Source organism: Aaosphaeria arxii (genome assembly GCF_010015735.1).
Source record: "Aaosphaeria arxii CBS 175.79 unplaced genomic scaffold BU24scaffold_13, whole genome shotgun sequence".
Lineage (NCBI taxonomy): Eukaryota > Fungi > Ascomycota > Dothideomycetes > Pleosporales > Aaosphaeria > Aaosphaeria arxii.
The window spans coordinates 156903-172913 of NW_022983486.1; the positions used below are offsets into that span (position 1 = coordinate 156903).

The 16011-nt window shown below is 50.6% G+C and overlaps 6 protein-coding genes across 6 annotated transcripts; 2 read left to right on the forward strand and 4 right to left on the reverse strand.

Moving 5' to 3' along the window:
- Nucleotides 1-6: 6 nt before the first annotated feature.
- On the reverse strand, nt 7-2438 carry BU24DRAFT_428321 (amidase signature enzyme). The gene is made up of 4 exons (XM_033529449.1): nt 1691-2438; nt 1518-1639; nt 1044-1468; nt 7-991 (listed from the first exon to the last, which is right to left on the reverse strand). The coding sequence occupies exons 1-4, from the start codon at nt 2333-2335 to the stop codon at nt 75-77; spliced, it is 2109 nt and encodes a 702-aa protein (XP_033377745.1). The 5' UTR covers nt 2336-2438; the 3' UTR covers nt 7-74.
- A 795-nt stretch (nt 2439-3233) lies between these two features.
- BU24DRAFT_320769 (uncharacterized protein) lies at nt 3234-3924 on the reverse strand (the record flags this gene model as incomplete). Its single annotated transcript, XM_033522924.1, has 2 exons — nt 3234-3548; nt 3670-3924. Coding segments are annotated over 2 exons (570 nt in total), but the record flags the coding sequence as incomplete, so codon positions are not given.
- Nucleotides 3925-5399: 1475 nt separating this feature from the next.
- On the reverse strand, nt 5400-6983 carry BU24DRAFT_428324 (NAD(P)-binding protein). Its single transcript, XM_033529450.1, has 2 exons — nt 6589-6983; nt 5400-6533 (listed from the first exon to the last, which is right to left on the reverse strand). The coding sequence occupies exons 1-2, from the start codon at nt 6619-6621 to the stop codon at nt 5643-5645; spliced, it is 924 nt and encodes a 307-aa protein (XP_033377747.1). The 5' UTR covers nt 6622-6983; the 3' UTR covers nt 5400-5642.
- A 671-nt stretch (nt 6984-7654) lies between these two features.
- On the forward strand, nt 7655-8251 carry BU24DRAFT_428326 (uncharacterized protein). The gene has a single exon (XM_033529451.1). It carries the CDS (start codon nt 7893-7895, stop codon nt 8097-8099), a length of 207 nt encoding a protein of 68 aa, XP_033377748.1. The 5' UTR covers nt 7655-7892; the 3' UTR covers nt 8100-8251.
- Nucleotides 8252-8786: 535 nt separating this feature from the next.
- BU24DRAFT_357940 (uncharacterized protein) lies at nt 8787-13429 on the reverse strand (the record flags this gene model as incomplete). Its single annotated transcript, XM_033523978.1, has 4 exons — nt 8787-8930; nt 8995-11160; nt 11461-12688; nt 12747-13429. 4 exons carry the CDS (start codon nt 13427-13429, stop codon nt 8787-8789), a joined length of 4221 nt encoding a protein of 1406 aa, XP_033377749.1.
- Nucleotides 13430-15005: 1576 nt separating this feature from the next.
- BU24DRAFT_428328 (uncharacterized protein) lies at nt 15006-15881 on the forward strand. Its single transcript, XM_033529452.1, has 2 exons — nt 15006-15059; nt 15108-15881. Exons 1-2 carry the CDS (start codon nt 15046-15048, stop codon nt 15706-15708), a joined length of 615 nt encoding a protein of 204 aa, XP_033377750.1. The 5' UTR covers nt 15006-15045; the 3' UTR covers nt 15709-15881.
- Nucleotides 15882-16011: the final 130 nt, after the last annotated feature.

Here is a 16011-nt window from a genome sequence, read left to right on the forward strand (position 1 = left end):
ACAGAGGAATGTGTTTATTATTCTTTGCATCCTTCCTATACATAAGTTACATAACTATACTTTCTTCCTTTGACTCAATCTCCCATAACGTCTTCCAGTTCTGTCGTGGGAATAATGACTGGATGAATTCCCTCACGGTGCCTGGTCCTCTGCTCATATGCATAGGCCAACCCAATCAACTGCGCCTCGCTCCAAAGACGACCTGCAAATGATATCCCAATGGGTATATTTGGACCAACAGTCACCAGGTTTCTCGCATTCCTCACCACTGTCGTATTTGCTGGAAATGCACCCAACGGTACTGTTACCACCGGCGCTCCGACTATAGCAGATTGCGTTGAAGACCGCGCAGACGGAAGAACCACAGCTGTGAGATTGTTCCGTTCGAGAGCTCCCAGCAATCCTCCTTCTCCGCCCAAATATTGATTGAATTGATACATGGCCCACTCCTCAGCCGACCCCAGAGTAATGTTGATAGCTTGAGAGTTGTCAAGGTTAATTGTATTTCGGTCAGGGTACTCCTCTGGTGGAAAGGTTCGCGTAAAGTTGATCACATCCGCAAGCGTCGTGATGTTCTCAGGGTTAACGGTCAGTTGAGCAAGATAGCTGGCTAGGTTTGGTTTCAAGTCTGTGTATAAGATGCTGACTTCGGTGTTTCCCTCATCGGCCACGAACTGATCCCAGCCCGTATACGTGACATTGACGAGGACAGCACCTGCTGCCTCCAACTCCTTGAGTTCATCTTGGAACTGCGCTACGATCTCCGGGTTGGGGTTTGCATACAAGACATTCTGCCATGGGATCCCGAGTCGTGCTCCGCTCAAGGCATCTGGAGAACATGCTGCAACATAGTCTGGATACGTTCCATTATATGGTGCAGCAAGGGTATAGTTATCTCGTGTGTCCTGTCCGACGATTGCCTGCAAAACGTATGCGGCGTCCTTGACTGTTCGAGCCATGGGCCCGACAGTGTCCTGGTGCTCGGAGATAGCTAGGGGTGAGGTCAGTAAGGTAGAGAGCAAGTTAGGAGCAGGGCCAGTTACGGATCACGAGATCGCGGGACACAAGCCCAAGAGTAGTTTTGATCCCCACAATGTTGTTTAATTGCGACGGACAAATAACCGATCCATCTGTCTCTGTACCGATAGCAGCAGCTGAGAGACCAATCGATGCTGCCACGCCCGAGCCACTAGAGCTTCCACACGGGTCCTGATCAGGGTGATAAGCGCCAAGTACCTGGCCACCATGAGCAGACCATCCGTTGGATGAGTTGGAAGATCGAAAGTTTGCCCATTGACTAAGATTTGTTTTTCCTAGGATGACAGCACCAGCCTCCCGAAGCTTCTCTGCAACAGCCGAATCGCGTGGGGTTTTGGCACCAAGCAAAGCGTACGAGCCCGCAGTATTGTTCATCAGATCCGCTGTGGCAATGTTGTTTTTAAGCAAGATAGGCAGGCCATGAAGAGGTCTGAACTTCGTCAGAATGTGTATTCGTTCCGTTCTAGATACTGCCCTACCCTCGGACCTTTCCTGCTGCTCTCTCCGCGTCCAACTCCTCTGCAATCTTCCACGCGTCTGGATTGATCTCTGTCACCGCATGGAGAGCCTCATTTGTCTCCAAGATTCTGCCAACATATGCCTGACTAAGATTCAGCATGCTCTACACGCGTCACCGGCACGCGTAACTTACATTGACGAGATCGGCACTCGTGAACAAATTCCCTTCCAATCCAGCCATCAATTCCTCAACCGTAGCATTCAACAAGGACGGAATTTCCACCCCAGGTTGACCATACTGGCCAACAACATTCGAAATCAATGGCGCAAAGACGAAAAATGCTCGCAGCGAGACACAAACCATGATGGCCGCAGCAGAAACAATCGCGAAGAAAGGAACAGAGAATCGTCTCTTGACATCACCCGCACCAAGCTGGGAACCCTTCGCACTTATCGGTTTCTCCCATCCACGTTCTGCCGCCTGGTTGCTGGCGTGCCGAGAGATGCAAGACCCCTCCCGGCATATGCCAAAGCCATGCATGCACACACCCATACCCGTGCCGCTTATAGGACGCCCCCGTGCGGGAGCAGCAGATGCCGATCTACTATTGCCTGGGATTAACTGATAACAAGGGAAAGTTGCGTACAACGAGCCGTTAGGCCTGGTTCTTTGCTGCGACCGTCTTTCTTTGAAAAGTCGCGCACTGGGCGCCGTGCCAGGATGGGAGACAAGGTCGTACGTACGTTCATACGAGGGGGTTTTTGTACCTGCCAAGCTGCGCAGACCACCGTTCAGGGTGAAACGTGTGCGTGTGCTACACCATAACGGTGCTCTCATTCAGCCGGTCTATTTGACGATGGATGCATGCTCAAGTGGTTTCTTAATAAAAATAAGGCAAACGTTGAGAAAGAGGGGAGATCAGCATGCGAGAGGTTGTGAGATGAACATGCGTTGGACTGCGGGATACCTAACTGAGTTCTGTCATAGACATTTCCCGATCGGGAAGGTCGATTTGAATGGTGACGATATGCTTTTAATCCTCAAATCCTCCCGCAGCAAGGATGCAGAAAATAAAGTAAGAAAATTACAAGACGAGTACAGACATGTAAGTTTTTATGCAGCTGATCATATATACTGTCAGGCTACATGCGCAGTACAGATAATGCTCAAAAATAACTCGCAACGAAGGACAATATGTCTAATCAAGTACCAAGACCAGTTTTTCATATTCTTACATTATATCCAAATGCCATTCTCCCTGCACAAGAAAAAAAATTTCCGACTCCAATATCAATTCCCTCTCCACCGATACAAAAAAGAGAAGTGATCAAAAGATCTCAAATATATGTACACGAACACCGCCGCTGCTATTGCTCCTGCCGTACACCCCTTGCGTTGCCCAATTGTCCCACAAGATGTCTCCATATGCATGTTACCAGCAAAGTTGCATACGGTATGACCGTTTCCCCACATGCATAGCCTCGTGTTACCAACAATATGCAATGAAAGATTCGAGACCCAAGCTCATCTGATCGACAGCCGGATCACAGAGGGAAAAGTCCCGGGTCGCTCTGATCCGAGATCTGGACTGATCGGACGACCAATGCAGCTGCTCCTCGCTCTAAACAGTCCTCAACACCTTGGGTCCCATTGCTTTTCGATGACCACCACCATAAACACCTCATTCTTAGCCCCTCCTGCCAAAGCAACCCCAATCAACCAATCAAGCCAATTCCTCACCTTCTGCACTCTTCCCCTCAACAACCTCCCACTTCTCCATAAACATCTCCAACTGCTCCCAATTCTTACAATGGTGCACCGCCGCGCCACTCGATGACGCCAACCCATCATCCTCTGACGAACTGCTCCCCGCCGAAGCATTGGCAGGAAGCGTAGTCAAGTCAGGATTGCACATGAGCGCCTGGCGCATCATGTCGACGCAGTACCGCACGTTCTGCGGCGAGATGTCGGAGGGGAACTTCGCGGGCGTCATGGTGGCGGACGAGAGCGCGAAGTCTAGGGTCGTCCAGTAGGCTTCTCGGATCGAGTTCTGTACATACATAAGTCGCTTCGTCAGTACAATCCTTGCTTCAATCCCCTACACGAAAAGGAAAGGGTGACCTAATTCAAGGACTGGCCATTTGATGGAAGATTAGAAAAGAGAGACGTACCAAACAACTCAACTGCTCCCAAACCGCGAACCTCGCCCCCTTGGGCGCGATCTTCGGATGCGCGAACACCCCGCCATTACTCGGGATCAATTCGTCCCACGCGACGCCCCCGTGCTCCTTTCCCCCATAAACAGCATTGTACTCGAACGCTCGTGGTTGGAATCCTAGGATCAGGGATGTCGAGAAGCGGTTGGAGAAGCTGCCCATCAACGCGTTCTGCGTGAAGGATTGGCCGAGGAAGAATCCGACGAGGAGGAAGCCGAGGGAGCAGAAGACGAATTTGACGGAGGTGGGGAGGTGGGATGTTAGGTCTGTTGCTGGGGGTGGTGGTTGTCGGTGGTGTGCGTTGCGGTGGTGGTAGTATGTATTTGGGTGGGTCTTGAAGGTTTGCGTGAGGGGGATGCGAGTATCGACGGATCGTTCTGAGGAGTTATCGTGGAGAGGTTGGTACGAGTACTCGTTCTGTTTATAGAATGATAGACCCATCGTTGCGGCAGCTTTTGCCTTTTTCTTAGTGAATCCTTTTGCTGTACTCCCTCCTACTGTATATCTGCGTCGAAGCAAGAATAGTCGTTATCCAAAACAAATAGAATCGAATTCGACCAGCGAAACACACGAAAGGAACAAAAACAAGAATTCTCCGAAACCCAAACACTCAAACCACCCAAATGTATATGAACGGATAGAACCAGAAGAACCAGACTTTCGCAGCAAGCACAGCGTGCGTGGCAAGTAATGTAAGTAGTCGTCAGAAAAGCAGATCAATCGTCCCGCAAAAAAGCTCACTCCTCCAAGAAAAGGCATGCTAAGCATTATAACCCCCAACGAAACACTTCCCTACCCATCCGAAAAGGCGAAAGGTAGATCATTCGTTTTACAACACCGCAATCGTGCGACATTCACAATGAAACGGAAGCTTCTACTTCCCAGGAAAAGGCGTCGATCGAAAAGCCCCGATTTGATTGCTCTACCAACATTCTAGGACATTTCGTCTGTGCAGAGATTCTTGGATGTAGGATGTGAGCAGTGTTGCGGAATCAGCTTACGGCTGCAATGCCCACCCCGGCCTATTCCCGCATCCACCTTTCGCTTGCTTTGCGAATCATCTTCAAAGGAGCATATCGAGGGAGGTCGTAGTGCCTGGCAAGAAACAGTGGTTCATCGGACTATTTCGTTGCGATACAAGATAACTACCTGTTCCTGTGTTCGGCTGTTTCGAAGCAATGACCAATCCTCTTGGCAAACCTTTTGATTGAATGAGACCAAGACGTGAAAGCAGTAACTGTGGCATTATAGTATGTGCTACAGTGAATGGGATGGGGGGTGGTGGTCTTGAGGGGAAGGGAGGGGTGTTCGGTGACCGAGAGATCGGCGGTCGGAACTACCGTAATGGAATTGGATAGCAGCGCATGTCGTGTATGGATTTTGGGAATTCGATAATTTGATGGGAGGAATTTTTTATTGATAGTTAGGTTGTTATGCCATTGTTGAGAAAATATCTCTATTTTTGTATGTAGCTATTGTATAGGTACGTTGATTGAACGCAAACCATAGTTGTGGACAGCCAACCTCAGATACATTGCGCGCAGAGTCGCGCGCACAGTTGTACAATAGTTGCAAGCATCGGACAATTGATGTCATTTTCAGAGAGCGTTTTGTCCTACTGTCGGACTTCGGAGATGTTTCAATATAGCAGAATGTCACACAGAGCAATGGTTCCTTTCTTTTTTGTAAATGTTCAATTGATTTGGAGAAAGTTATCTATTGAGTATCCCATTTTTCTATTGGATGCAGATTTCCGCATCCACCCAACCTGGAGGTTCCGTGAAAGAAGAAACTTCCTCTCTATGATTTGAGGCATGATTGATTGGTTCAGATAACCCCATATGCCCATTACCGCTAAACGCTATTAACTTCTCATCCCATTCATTCATCTTTCGGACTTCTGACCAGTGAGACTCGCACAGAGTAATCTACTGGACAGCTTCCACGACCTTCTTGGACTCGGCATCGAGGTCCTCCTTGGGGAGACCGAGCTGCTCATTGGCCAATCCCTTGCTGCTCTCGTAGTCGCTGTCTCCGTTGGGGTAGAACAACCTGGAGTACATGGCCTTTGCGAAGCCCGAGAAGTCGCCCTTTGACAACAGCTCCTTGCCCTCAGCGACACGCTTGGCGGACTCTTCGTACTTGATCTCCCAGTCGGCGTCAGTAGTGCCAGAGACGCGGTTCAAGCTGTCGAGGATGTCGCGCTGGCTGACCCTGAAGCTCGAAGTGTAGATGGGCTTGTTCTTGTACTTAGCGACCTCGGACTCGGGGAGGGCGAGGAGGCCGGCGATGGCGCGGCCGCACTGGTCCCAAGTGCTGAGGTTAACCTTGGTGTTGCCGTCATCGAAGAAGGTGACCTTCTTGTTCTTGATGTCGATGCCGAACCCGGCCTCGCCCATGTTGAAGCCCCAGCCGTACCAGGGGCCGCAGACGAGGCAGATGTAGTTTCCGCCGAGGGATTCGATCTCGTTGCAGAGAGCGGCGTATTGGCCAGTGAGCATCTCCTCTTTGACCAAGACCTCGTTCTTGATGTCTGCACCATAGGCGTTGGGGACGATGTACTCCACGCCAGCCTTGATCGCGGCCTTGACTATCCGCGAGTGAAGGTCCTTAGGAGCGCGAGCGCCGAGTGTGATGATGAGGAACTGCTGGCCCTTGAGAGCCTCGACGAGCTCATCTTCGTTGTCGAAGTTGACGGGCTTGTTGACAACACCGGCGGGAGGGCTAGCTGAGCTGTCGTGGCGGGAGATGGCAGTGACGGTGTGTTTTCCAGAGGCAAGGAGGGAGTTGGCGAAGTGAGATCCGATGCGTCCACTAGCCTGTTCCTTGTCAGTACAAACTTCGGGATTTACCATACAAACGAGAAATACTTACACCGACAACGGCAACGTTCGTGATGGTAGACATCGTGAATTTGTGAAGGTGGGATTGTGGTGGTTGGAAGTTTGTCAATTGGGAAAGTGTGGAGAGTTTTAAAGTTCTGAGATGTGGCTTGCAGAGAGCTGACTGTTTTGCTTGATGAAGTAAAGGTCGATTGTTTGTTGATTGTTTGTTGTATGGAAGTGGGAGTGGTGGTGAGATGTGAATTGATTGAATCCTTCCAAGAGCTTACTTCCCGTGCACCTTTATACCTTCCCCGTAACCTACTCGGAAACAAGCCTTTGGTACCTCCGATGCCAGCCTGACGTATGTGTCTCGCCTCGTCGGCCTCGCTAACTACCTAGATTATCGCAATTCCATTGCACCAGAGAGAGACACAGAGGGAGGTCGGACCCTGCATCAATCCATCCGCGCGGGATCGTCCCTTTGTGACGATTGTCTACGAGGCTGACGAGACTACGCCGCAAACGGGCTATGCTTACTCCCCATCTGGCCAATCAGAATGGAGAGCATAGATGAGGTCGGACAGGGGGGGACAGGGTTGGAGGGCGCGGAGGGGTAGCTGTAGCGGCCGCCGGGCGGAGTGGGTGCCTTTTCGTCCATACACGTGACTTATCCCCACCACATTTGCTTGAATCAAGGTACAATCCAGCAATTCAAGTTAGTCTCCACCTCGTACGAATCGCTAGATTACAAAAAGGTACGGAGCTATTCCCCCTGGTAAAACCGGTGGTGGTGAATGGGCGGTACGAATGTATACAAAGGATGATGGGGGATGGGTGTGGCGTCGTCAAACTCCGTGTCCTTACGACCGCCGATCCGCTCTGATTGGCCGTACGGTCCAAACGGTCCATGATCGTCCTTCTTTGTCCCGACTCCGACGTCCCTCTCTCCATACAAGGTCGCTCCACATCGGGGGGCCGAGTTTCTTGTATTACCTTCGTCTATGTTTATGGGGGGTATGACGAGAATGGAGGGGGAGTCTACGGTCTCACTGGTTGCAAGGATGTGTTGGTCGTTTATTACAAGAAGCACTTGAAAGGGCTCAACATTTCTTAAATCTCGTCAAGGATCAATGTCTTGAGCATTTCGCAACCTCTACTAGAGAGGAGGGAAAACACACCGAAAAGAGATATGAGAATCAATTGAGGGTACATCATCGTGTTCGTGAGCAATGTCTACTTGTCTCAGTCTTCTTTATGCCTTGTATTACAAAAACACCAGAATATACTGACCGCACCAAATAGCACAATAAAAACCATCCAAACCACCATCTTCCAACCCACTTTCCACCCACCATGGATCCCTACAAAAGACCCCAAGTCTCCGTCTCCGAAATCCCCTCCACATCTCCATCCTCCTCAACTACTACCACCGCCTCCTCATCTTCCTCATCGACAACCACAGAGAGGCGCCCTGGCCCCGTCCGCCGAACCTGGAAGCACTTCATGAACGCCGTCGACCACGCCCACAGTCATGACGCAGGTGTCATGTACACTGTTTAATTCTCAATTCCAAGCTCCGCACGCTGGATGCGTATTGTGCTGGCTCTTCGTTTCTCTTTATTTGCAGGAGGGGAGGGAAGAAGGGATGTGGTATACCCGATGCATGATTTTTCTTTATTTATGAATTGATGATGTGGCTGCGAAAGGAGGAGTTATTTGTTCTTGCTGCTGCTCAAATATACATGCACGGCGGTGGTATGTTGACGTTTTATGAAAAGACTAATACAATTCAAAACTTTGGCTGGAATCACCCATCTTTACATCGTTTGAAGTCATCACATCAAATGCAAAGGGACGCTACTTTGTTCTCATCCGGCAGCAAAAGTCTCTTGTATTGAATTCGTATATACCAAACTCGAAGAGGCGAATAGATCGGGGGGTATCAGTGGATGGAGAAAAACGTTACAGCCAAAAAGGGGGTATAGTGCTGTCGACCCGTCTAGAAGGTCTAGCAAAAAGAGGTATTAAAATGGGGGTTATGTACGTGTGCTCCAGAAGTGAAGACAACAGGTACCCTTTGATCATGTCCAAAAAAAAAACGTATCAAGAAGAAAAACTAGGAACAAGTGAAAGGCTCAGGATGTAAATCGAGAACGCCACGAGCCGGTCCGACGTCCGGTCCTCCATGGCCTTTTGCTCCAATGTTTGGTCGTCAAAGGTCTTCGTGATCAACATGTGTGGGCGCGATCAGATGTCTGCATCTGCTGATTTATGGTCCACCGAAATCCATCCCTCGTTGCTCAGTTGTTGGGCGGTACGAGAGCTCTCGCTGAGATAGTCATTATTGAGATCGGTCAGCTGCGAAAGTGTTTCTTGCATAGCCGCCAACTGCTAGCGGTTGGTTAGTGATTGAGTCAATTAAAGGAATCGCCAAACATCGGCTATTGTTACTCACAGTACCAAGGACCTCGCGCGGGGCATTTGAGATGGGAGATCGAGACGAGGATTGAGCGCCAGAAGTCGATGTCTCATCTTCTTCCTCTTCCTCGTCTTCGGCAATCACGCCGATTTCGCGCTTTTCACCCATGGTGGCAGCAGCGCGTGCAACTCGATCGCCAGCCTTGAGGATGTTCTCTAGTCGGTCAACCTTGTCCTTCAAGGCCCTGTTCTCCTTCTCAAGGGGAGTGATGGCCGCAATGTGCTTCTTCACCACATCTGTCTTCATGATTTCGATCCTAGCTTCGGCATCATCAGCAGCAGCAACAGCAGCAGTATGCTTAGCTCCAAGCTGACGGTTCTCTTCTTGCAGGCGCTGCACGTCACGAGCGTGCATCTCGACGTCGCGAGAAGCCTGAGAGGAGAGTTCCTCGAAACGACTTTGGAAGTCGAGACCGCTTGCCTTGACAGCCTCTAGTTCAGAACCGTGGCTTGCCTTTTCCTCCTCAAGCTGCTTCACGAGAGCATCGAACTTCTTCTGCAGTTGCTGGACGGCATCGGTCTGGCTGGCCTCCATGCCTTCCATGAGTTCTGTAATGGCCTCCTCATGGGCCCTCTCGACAGCCAGCTTCTGCTCGGCAAGTTCGGCGTGCTGTTTCTCCAAGTCACCCAGGCTCTTTTGAAGCACAAGCAAGTCGCTCGATTGTCCTTCCTTGAACTCCTCTCTGAGCAGAGCAATAGCGTCGCTATGCTCCTGGTCAGCTCTGGAGAGCTTTTCTTGGATAATGTTATGTTCAGCTTGGAGAGCTGACAATGCCTTTTCATGCTGCTCTTGAAGGTCGTCCTTCAAAAGCGCAATGGCGGCTTCATGTTCTCGTTCCGCAGTCGCCTTTTCCGCTACAAGTTGCTCATACTTAGCCGTCAGCTCTACCAGACCAGCCTCACCTGATTGTTTGCTAGACTTGAGGTCATTATGTAGTGCTGCCAACTCTTCAAGCGCAGCCTTCTTTTCGCTTACAGCTGCCTTCATCTCTCGCTCCAGCACATTGCTGTCATTCTGGATGGTTTCAAGCAACATAGCATACTTCTGCTCAACCTCGGCTTGCAGAGTCTTCTGAGCTTCGGCATGGGCTTCGGCAGCGGCGAGCTTTTCCGCACTGACGTCTCCATGAATCTTCTCCAGATCTGCGAGTTGGCCGATCAAGCTATCACGCTGGTCTCTCAGGATTTCGAGCTCCTGGCTGATGGCATCTTCACTCTTGGCCTTCTCTTCGCGTAAGGCGTCGTACTTCTGTTGCAGATCCTCTACAAGCTGTCGCGAGGCCGAACCCATATCTTTCTTGAGAGCTTCAAGAGCTTGCGCGTGTGCATCCTCCGCAGCCGTCTTCTCTTCGAGGAGGGAGTCATGGCGGGCTTGCAGATCGGTAATGAGCTTTGTAGACGTCTCGTGAGCTTCGGTTGCTGCACTCTTCTCCTTCACGAGGTTATCATGTCGTTCCTGCAGCTCAACGAGAACGCTCTGCGACAGCGAGTGGGCTTCTTGAGCAGCGGCCTTATCCTCCTCAACTTGTTTGAGCTTTGCGAGGGCGTCCTTCAAATCCGAAGACGCGGAGCCTGAGTTCTCCTGGAAGGACTTGAACTCAAGATTAAGATCCTCCAGAGCTCTGACCTTTTCGTTCAAGGTTTGAGTGTGTTCTTCCTTGGTGCTCAGCAGCTCCTCTTCCACCTGCTTGAGGCGACCCAGTGTATCTGTCAAGCTTGACGACGTTGTATTAGAGCTGTCCTTGATGGCACTCAATTCTTGGGTGATTTCCTCAAGCGCGGCTGTCTTCTCGATAAGAATTTCTGCATGCTCCTTGTCGGCAACGAGCTTGTCTTGCTCGAGGCGAGCCAGCTTGTCAAGTGTAACGGTCAGCTCAGAAGACACACTACCGGAACTTTCCTTAAGTGCGGCGAGTTCCTCGGTGACTTCTTCCAATGCCTTCGACTTATCAGCCAAAGCTCGAGCGTGAGACTCAATGCCTGCAGTCTTCTCCTCTAGAAGGGTTTCGTATTCCTTTTGTAACTTTTCTATATCCTGCTTTGCGCCACCTTCGAAGTTGGCTCGAACCGACGTTAGTTCGGTCTCGTACTTCTCAGTCAACGCTTGCAGAGCCTGGCTGTGACTTTCAGTCAGGGATTCGAGCTCAGACTTCAGAGCGTTTGCCTGCTCATTCGCCGCAGCAAGTTGTTCGTTGAGCTTAGCCAAACTAGTGGCATGCTGCTCCTCTTCTTGGCGAGAAGCACGTTCTAAAGTCTTGAGTGTACTGCCGAGATGCTCGTTGTCCTCCTTGAGGTCTTCCAGTTGCTTCGCGTCTGACTCGAGCTGGTCGTTAACAGCATCGAATTGCGCCGAAAGCTCTTCGATTTGCTCGTCCTTCAAAGCCAAAGCCTCTGCATGCGAGGTTTTGAGGTCCTCGAGTTGTTTGTTGAGTTCCTCAGCAACCTTTGCGCCATCGGTCTGCCCCTGCTCGAACGTCCTGATCTGCTCTTGAAGACCACTGATGGTATTGAAGTGCTCGGCCACTTCAGCTTCCTTGGCCTGCAAGTCGACATCTTTGCTTTGTTGGATTTCGGCAAGCTTCTCCTGTAGCGTTTCAGTATGCTTGGCACGCTCGCTGTCCAAATCGGCAGCTGCCTTCACAATGCGTTCCTTGAATTCCTCCACCTGGCTCTTGAGTTCTTGCTCCGCTTGCTCCTTCGTTTGAATGGTCTCGTCCTTAAGGCGCAGGTCATCGGAATGTTGCTGTTGCAAAGACTCAATCTTGGCCTGGAGTTCATCGACAAGTTTGGACGACTCGGCAGACTTCGCCTCCAGCTCACGTTTCGCCTCGGTCAAGGCATCCGAATTCTGCTGGCTGGAGGAGGCAGCATCCGTCTCCAAGGTCTCGATCATCTTAGATAGGGCGTCGTTCTTCATGTCCAGCATGTGCAACTCGTCTGCATACTTCGCCTGCAAGGCGTCGATGAAGCCCGAAGATTCTGTCTTTTCGTGCTTCAAAGCGGCAATTTCCTCATTAAGAGTAGCTATCTGGGCCTCTTGTTCCTTTAGCTTCTTCTTCTCGGCATCCCATTGTTTACCCTGCTCTTCCAGATCTGTATTCAACTGGATCAAAATCTGCTGAAGCTCGTGTGCCCGTTGTGCCTCTTCTGCTTCCTTGGCTTGTGCTGCGGCGGTTTCTTCTTCCAGCTTCGCTTTCTGCTGCACGAGTTCCTTCGTCTCGGAAGCAAACTTCTTCTCCATCTCATCGACTAGCGTCGTGTGCTGAGAATCGGTAGATTCGGTCGATTTGGTTGCATTCGCGATGATCTCTTCCTTGTCAGCTATGGCAGCTTCCGCATCCGCCAATTGCTTCTTCAACTTGGTACGTTCTGCCTGCAACTTGTCAACTTCCTGGTTCAGATCGTCGCATTGCTCTTGCAGCTTCTCACGAAGGTTTGTCTCCTTGAAGAAGTCCTGCATGATCTGTGCGCTGCGCCGCCTAGTATCCCAGTCCCCATCAGTGACAGGCCCGCTGGGGGCGGTATCCGGTCGTGGGACATCTCCCGTTCCATTGAGCTTCGCTAATGCGGCCTTGACAGGTGATGTGCCGGCTTTGCGGATCTCGACTTCTGCATCGGAAGCTGCCTTGTCTTTCAGGGGTGTCTTGGGTGGAACGTCGATACTACTTGTGCTGGAAATCCGAATGTCAGTGTGCATATACTTGCATAGTAATTGAGTAATTGACTCACTCCTCTTCGGGGATGGTAGCGGCAGGCTCAGGGGCAGCAGCCGGAGTGGGTGCAGAAACCGAAGGCTTCTTTGCGTGTGACAGAGGAGTCTTGGTGGCAGCTGCTGGTGTAGATCTTGTCGTAGCGCTCGGGCGCGCAGTCGCGGTGGACAGTCTTGTAGACCCTGCGAGGGAAGTGCGTGTGGAAGCTCGAGCTGTCGATGGTTCGGCAGATGGGCGCGTAGTCAGGGGCCGTTTCGCGGTTGATGAGGATGCTGTTGAAGAGACGGTGGATCTTCCCAATGTGCTTGTGGTCTTGCCTGGCGATGCCCTTGTGGTTGAGGCGGCAGGTGTGAGAGTAGTCCTCCGAGCGGCTGTGGTCGCTGGTGTCTTCCTTTTCTCGTCCCCTGAAGTGATGGAAGAAAGATCTGGCTCAGCATCTGACGTGGCAGATTTCGAGGTCAGGCCAGTCCTTCTTGCTGTTGTACCGGGAGCAGGACGCGTTGGAGGCTTATTTAAACTTGATCCTGTAGTACCTGACCTGATTGTAGAGCTGCCGAGGGGTTTCGACGCGGTTGTTGAAGCTCTGCTTGTGGCCGTTGTTGTTGACCCGACCGCTGGGCGACGTGCAGCCGAGCTGGCGGTTCCAGAGGTGGCGGCGGGCCGACGAGGGGGTATAGGGTCCTTAGACGTCGATGAAGACATCTTTCGGCGGGTGGGAGTCGTCGTGGACGATGTGGATGGTGTTTTCTCCCGTATAGGAGTGTTTGTAAGAGAAGAGGAGGGAGAGGTGATGGATTCTGGCGGCGGCGGAAGAGCTTCGCTAGACGCGGGTGCAGGGTCCGCCATGGCCTTTTTTGGTATACAGTATGCAGCTAGGAGAACGCGACTAGTATGTAGTTACCCTTCTCCTATGAATAATCTTAAATCAGGAGAAGAAGCGGTGGGAATATGATGAACGAGGAGGAAACGTCTCATTCGTATGATATATGGAGTATCATGTTATGTTATAGCATGCTCGTAAGCTTTGCCTTGACCTGCAACACCCATTCAATGCGGGGGAATGCCCATGATGACAGGGGTGTTCATGCTACGAAAGCATTTCATCCCGCAGCGCCATCGCCAACGCATTGCATTGTCGCATTGGATCCCGCGTCGTCATCTCCTCTCCTCTCATACGATTATTGCCATCAATCTTCTTCGTCCATTGAAGTCACTCCACGTCGATGTACATCGATCATCCCTCTCCGTCTCCAATATGCCATCTCCCACCCACGTGGGATACCGGCGTGAAAACCTCTGGAGGGTACCCTACTATTCCACCCGATCCTTCTAAATAACGGAGCAGATTTGCATTCTTTTCCGTTTAAATGCTGTTACATTTTAATTGCAATGAGAAGATTTTTGTAGCCATACATATACAGTAGATCATCTATCCCCTTGCTCTGTAGCCCCATGCTGGAAACATGGAGGTATCAGCAAGCATTATCGGCTAATGGATGGCCTTGTGTCTAATACCACGTCCAACATCGCCATTCACCTAGAGGTATGATAACGGCCAAATACGTCCCAAGTACAATTCTAGACAATCAACCAAACTGTTCAATTCCGTGTCTTCCTTATCCCCAATCATGATGAAATTTTGCTCATGTCGAGAGAACGGTTGTGTCCATACCTCCCCCGTCATATTGAATGACTTTAGAGTCGGACACTTATAGCGCTCCCCGAGTCCAAGTTGTATGTGGACCAAATAGGATTACCCATTCAATTCTCACTATAGTAAGATAAGGCCCAAAGCCTCATCTAGTGCTATGATTAACCACTGTAGACAGACGCTTAGATCAAGCGAGGAGCTCTTCCTTGGAGAGAGATCATTGACAACAAGCGTCATGATAAACACGAAGCTTCAAAATATACTTGTAAATAGTCGAGAATATATCTGCATGTCAAACTAAGGTCGACCAGGCGTGTTTTGTTCATTTGACAGCCAACACTCAGCCTCTTTCAGCTGTCAACATCTCGGTGCTTCTACCAGCTCTCGTCTTTTACTTCACTTTGGAAAGACTCGGGTGGTTGTCTTGCAAAGAAAGTGATATTTATGCCAAGACTTGATTTTGTCAAACAACGAACAGGGCGCAGTGGCCCTCGGATTCCAACTCGCCTTCACTACAAGATCATCCTCCCACACCCACCCTCTCTGGTCTGAACAAACTTCTTCGTCTACACCACAACGTCGTTGTACATTCATCAGCATGGCTCAGGCCGAACAGGTCGAGATGGAGTCAGTTAGTGGCCAGCAATCTCATATCAATCAGCTATACATGCGAATGAAAAGGTAATACATTTGCCTCCCCCTCCCTCTGCCAATAACTCAACTTCACAGCTTGTTACGAGACGAGAAGAGATTGAAGTTCGCATGGGAAGACATTGATTATACGTGGCAGAGAGCCAAGAAGGATCATACCCAAACCATGCAGGAACTGAAATACACCCAAAGAGGATTGGACTCAGATTTGGCGCGCCAAAGTGGATGGGCCATGAAGCAGCTAGATAGTAGCTACTACCGCACCCGCGACCAGACTTTGGCTGCATCGGAGGCCGCCCAGAGCGCTGTGAACACCTACGGTCAAGTATTTTGTCGCGAGCTCTGCGATACGATCCAACGGAAACTCCCAACGGAACTCCAAGTACAGATATATGATTATGTGAGAGGCCCCGCGGAGCTCCAAATCGGGGAAAACTCCGTTACCATCGCCTCTGAAGTGGGAAAGATCACGTACCTAGTGGACTTCGATAATCCGCATGGTTTACAACTCATGCCTGGCTGTTCGATAGAACTCCTCCCACACTATCGGAACGCAGAGTACATGGGACGGGAGGTCGTCGACAGATACTTCACTGTGGATCTTTTCCACTCCTTAAAATTCGCATCCCAGACCCTGGTGGAGAAGTTTCTTTCCTCTGATGTTTTGCACCAGGACTGAATCCGGCGTCGTTGGCTCGGAAGGTGACAATCATTTTGCCGACCACACCCTATCCACCCTATCCACCCTATTATACCCAGAAGTGGACGGAGCCGACGCTTGTAAAATGGAGGAACGACAAGCTGGATGCGGAACGTGCGGTAGTAACCGAAGCACTGGAAACAATTCTCCTGTTTGATTCCAAGGCAAAGCTTAGATTGTATCTGCCTGATGACACATTTGCATATCCACCCGAGAAGCCCTGCCGTTGGTGCTACGGCGCAAGTCCGTGGTATCTAGACGAATATTTCCATCCGTTACTCA

Coding starts and splice junctions, on each gene's coding strand:
- BU24DRAFT_428321 (XM_033529449.1), bottom strand. CDS start 2,335: ATGAGAGCACCGTTATGGTGTAGCACACGCACACGTTTCACCCTGAAC. Junction 1,640..1,690: donor CGAGTGCCGATCTCGTCAAT/GTAAGTTACGCG, acceptor AATCTTAGTCAG/GCATATGTTGGCAGAATCTT. Junction 1,469..1,517: donor GCAGCAGGAAAGGTCCGAGG/GTAGGGCAGTAT, acceptor GACGAAGTTCAG/ACCTCTTCATGGCCTGCCTA.
- BU24DRAFT_428326 (XM_033529451.1), top strand. CDS start 7,893: ATGGATCCCTACAAAAGACCCCAAGTCTCCGTCTCCGAAATCCCCTCC.
- BU24DRAFT_428324 (XM_033529450.1), bottom strand. CDS start 6,621: ATGTCTACCATCACGAACGTTGCCGTTGTCGGT. Junction 6,534..6,588: donor CGAACGTTGCCGTTGTCGGT/GTAAGTATTTCT, acceptor GACAAGGAACAG/GCTAGTGGACGCATCGGATC.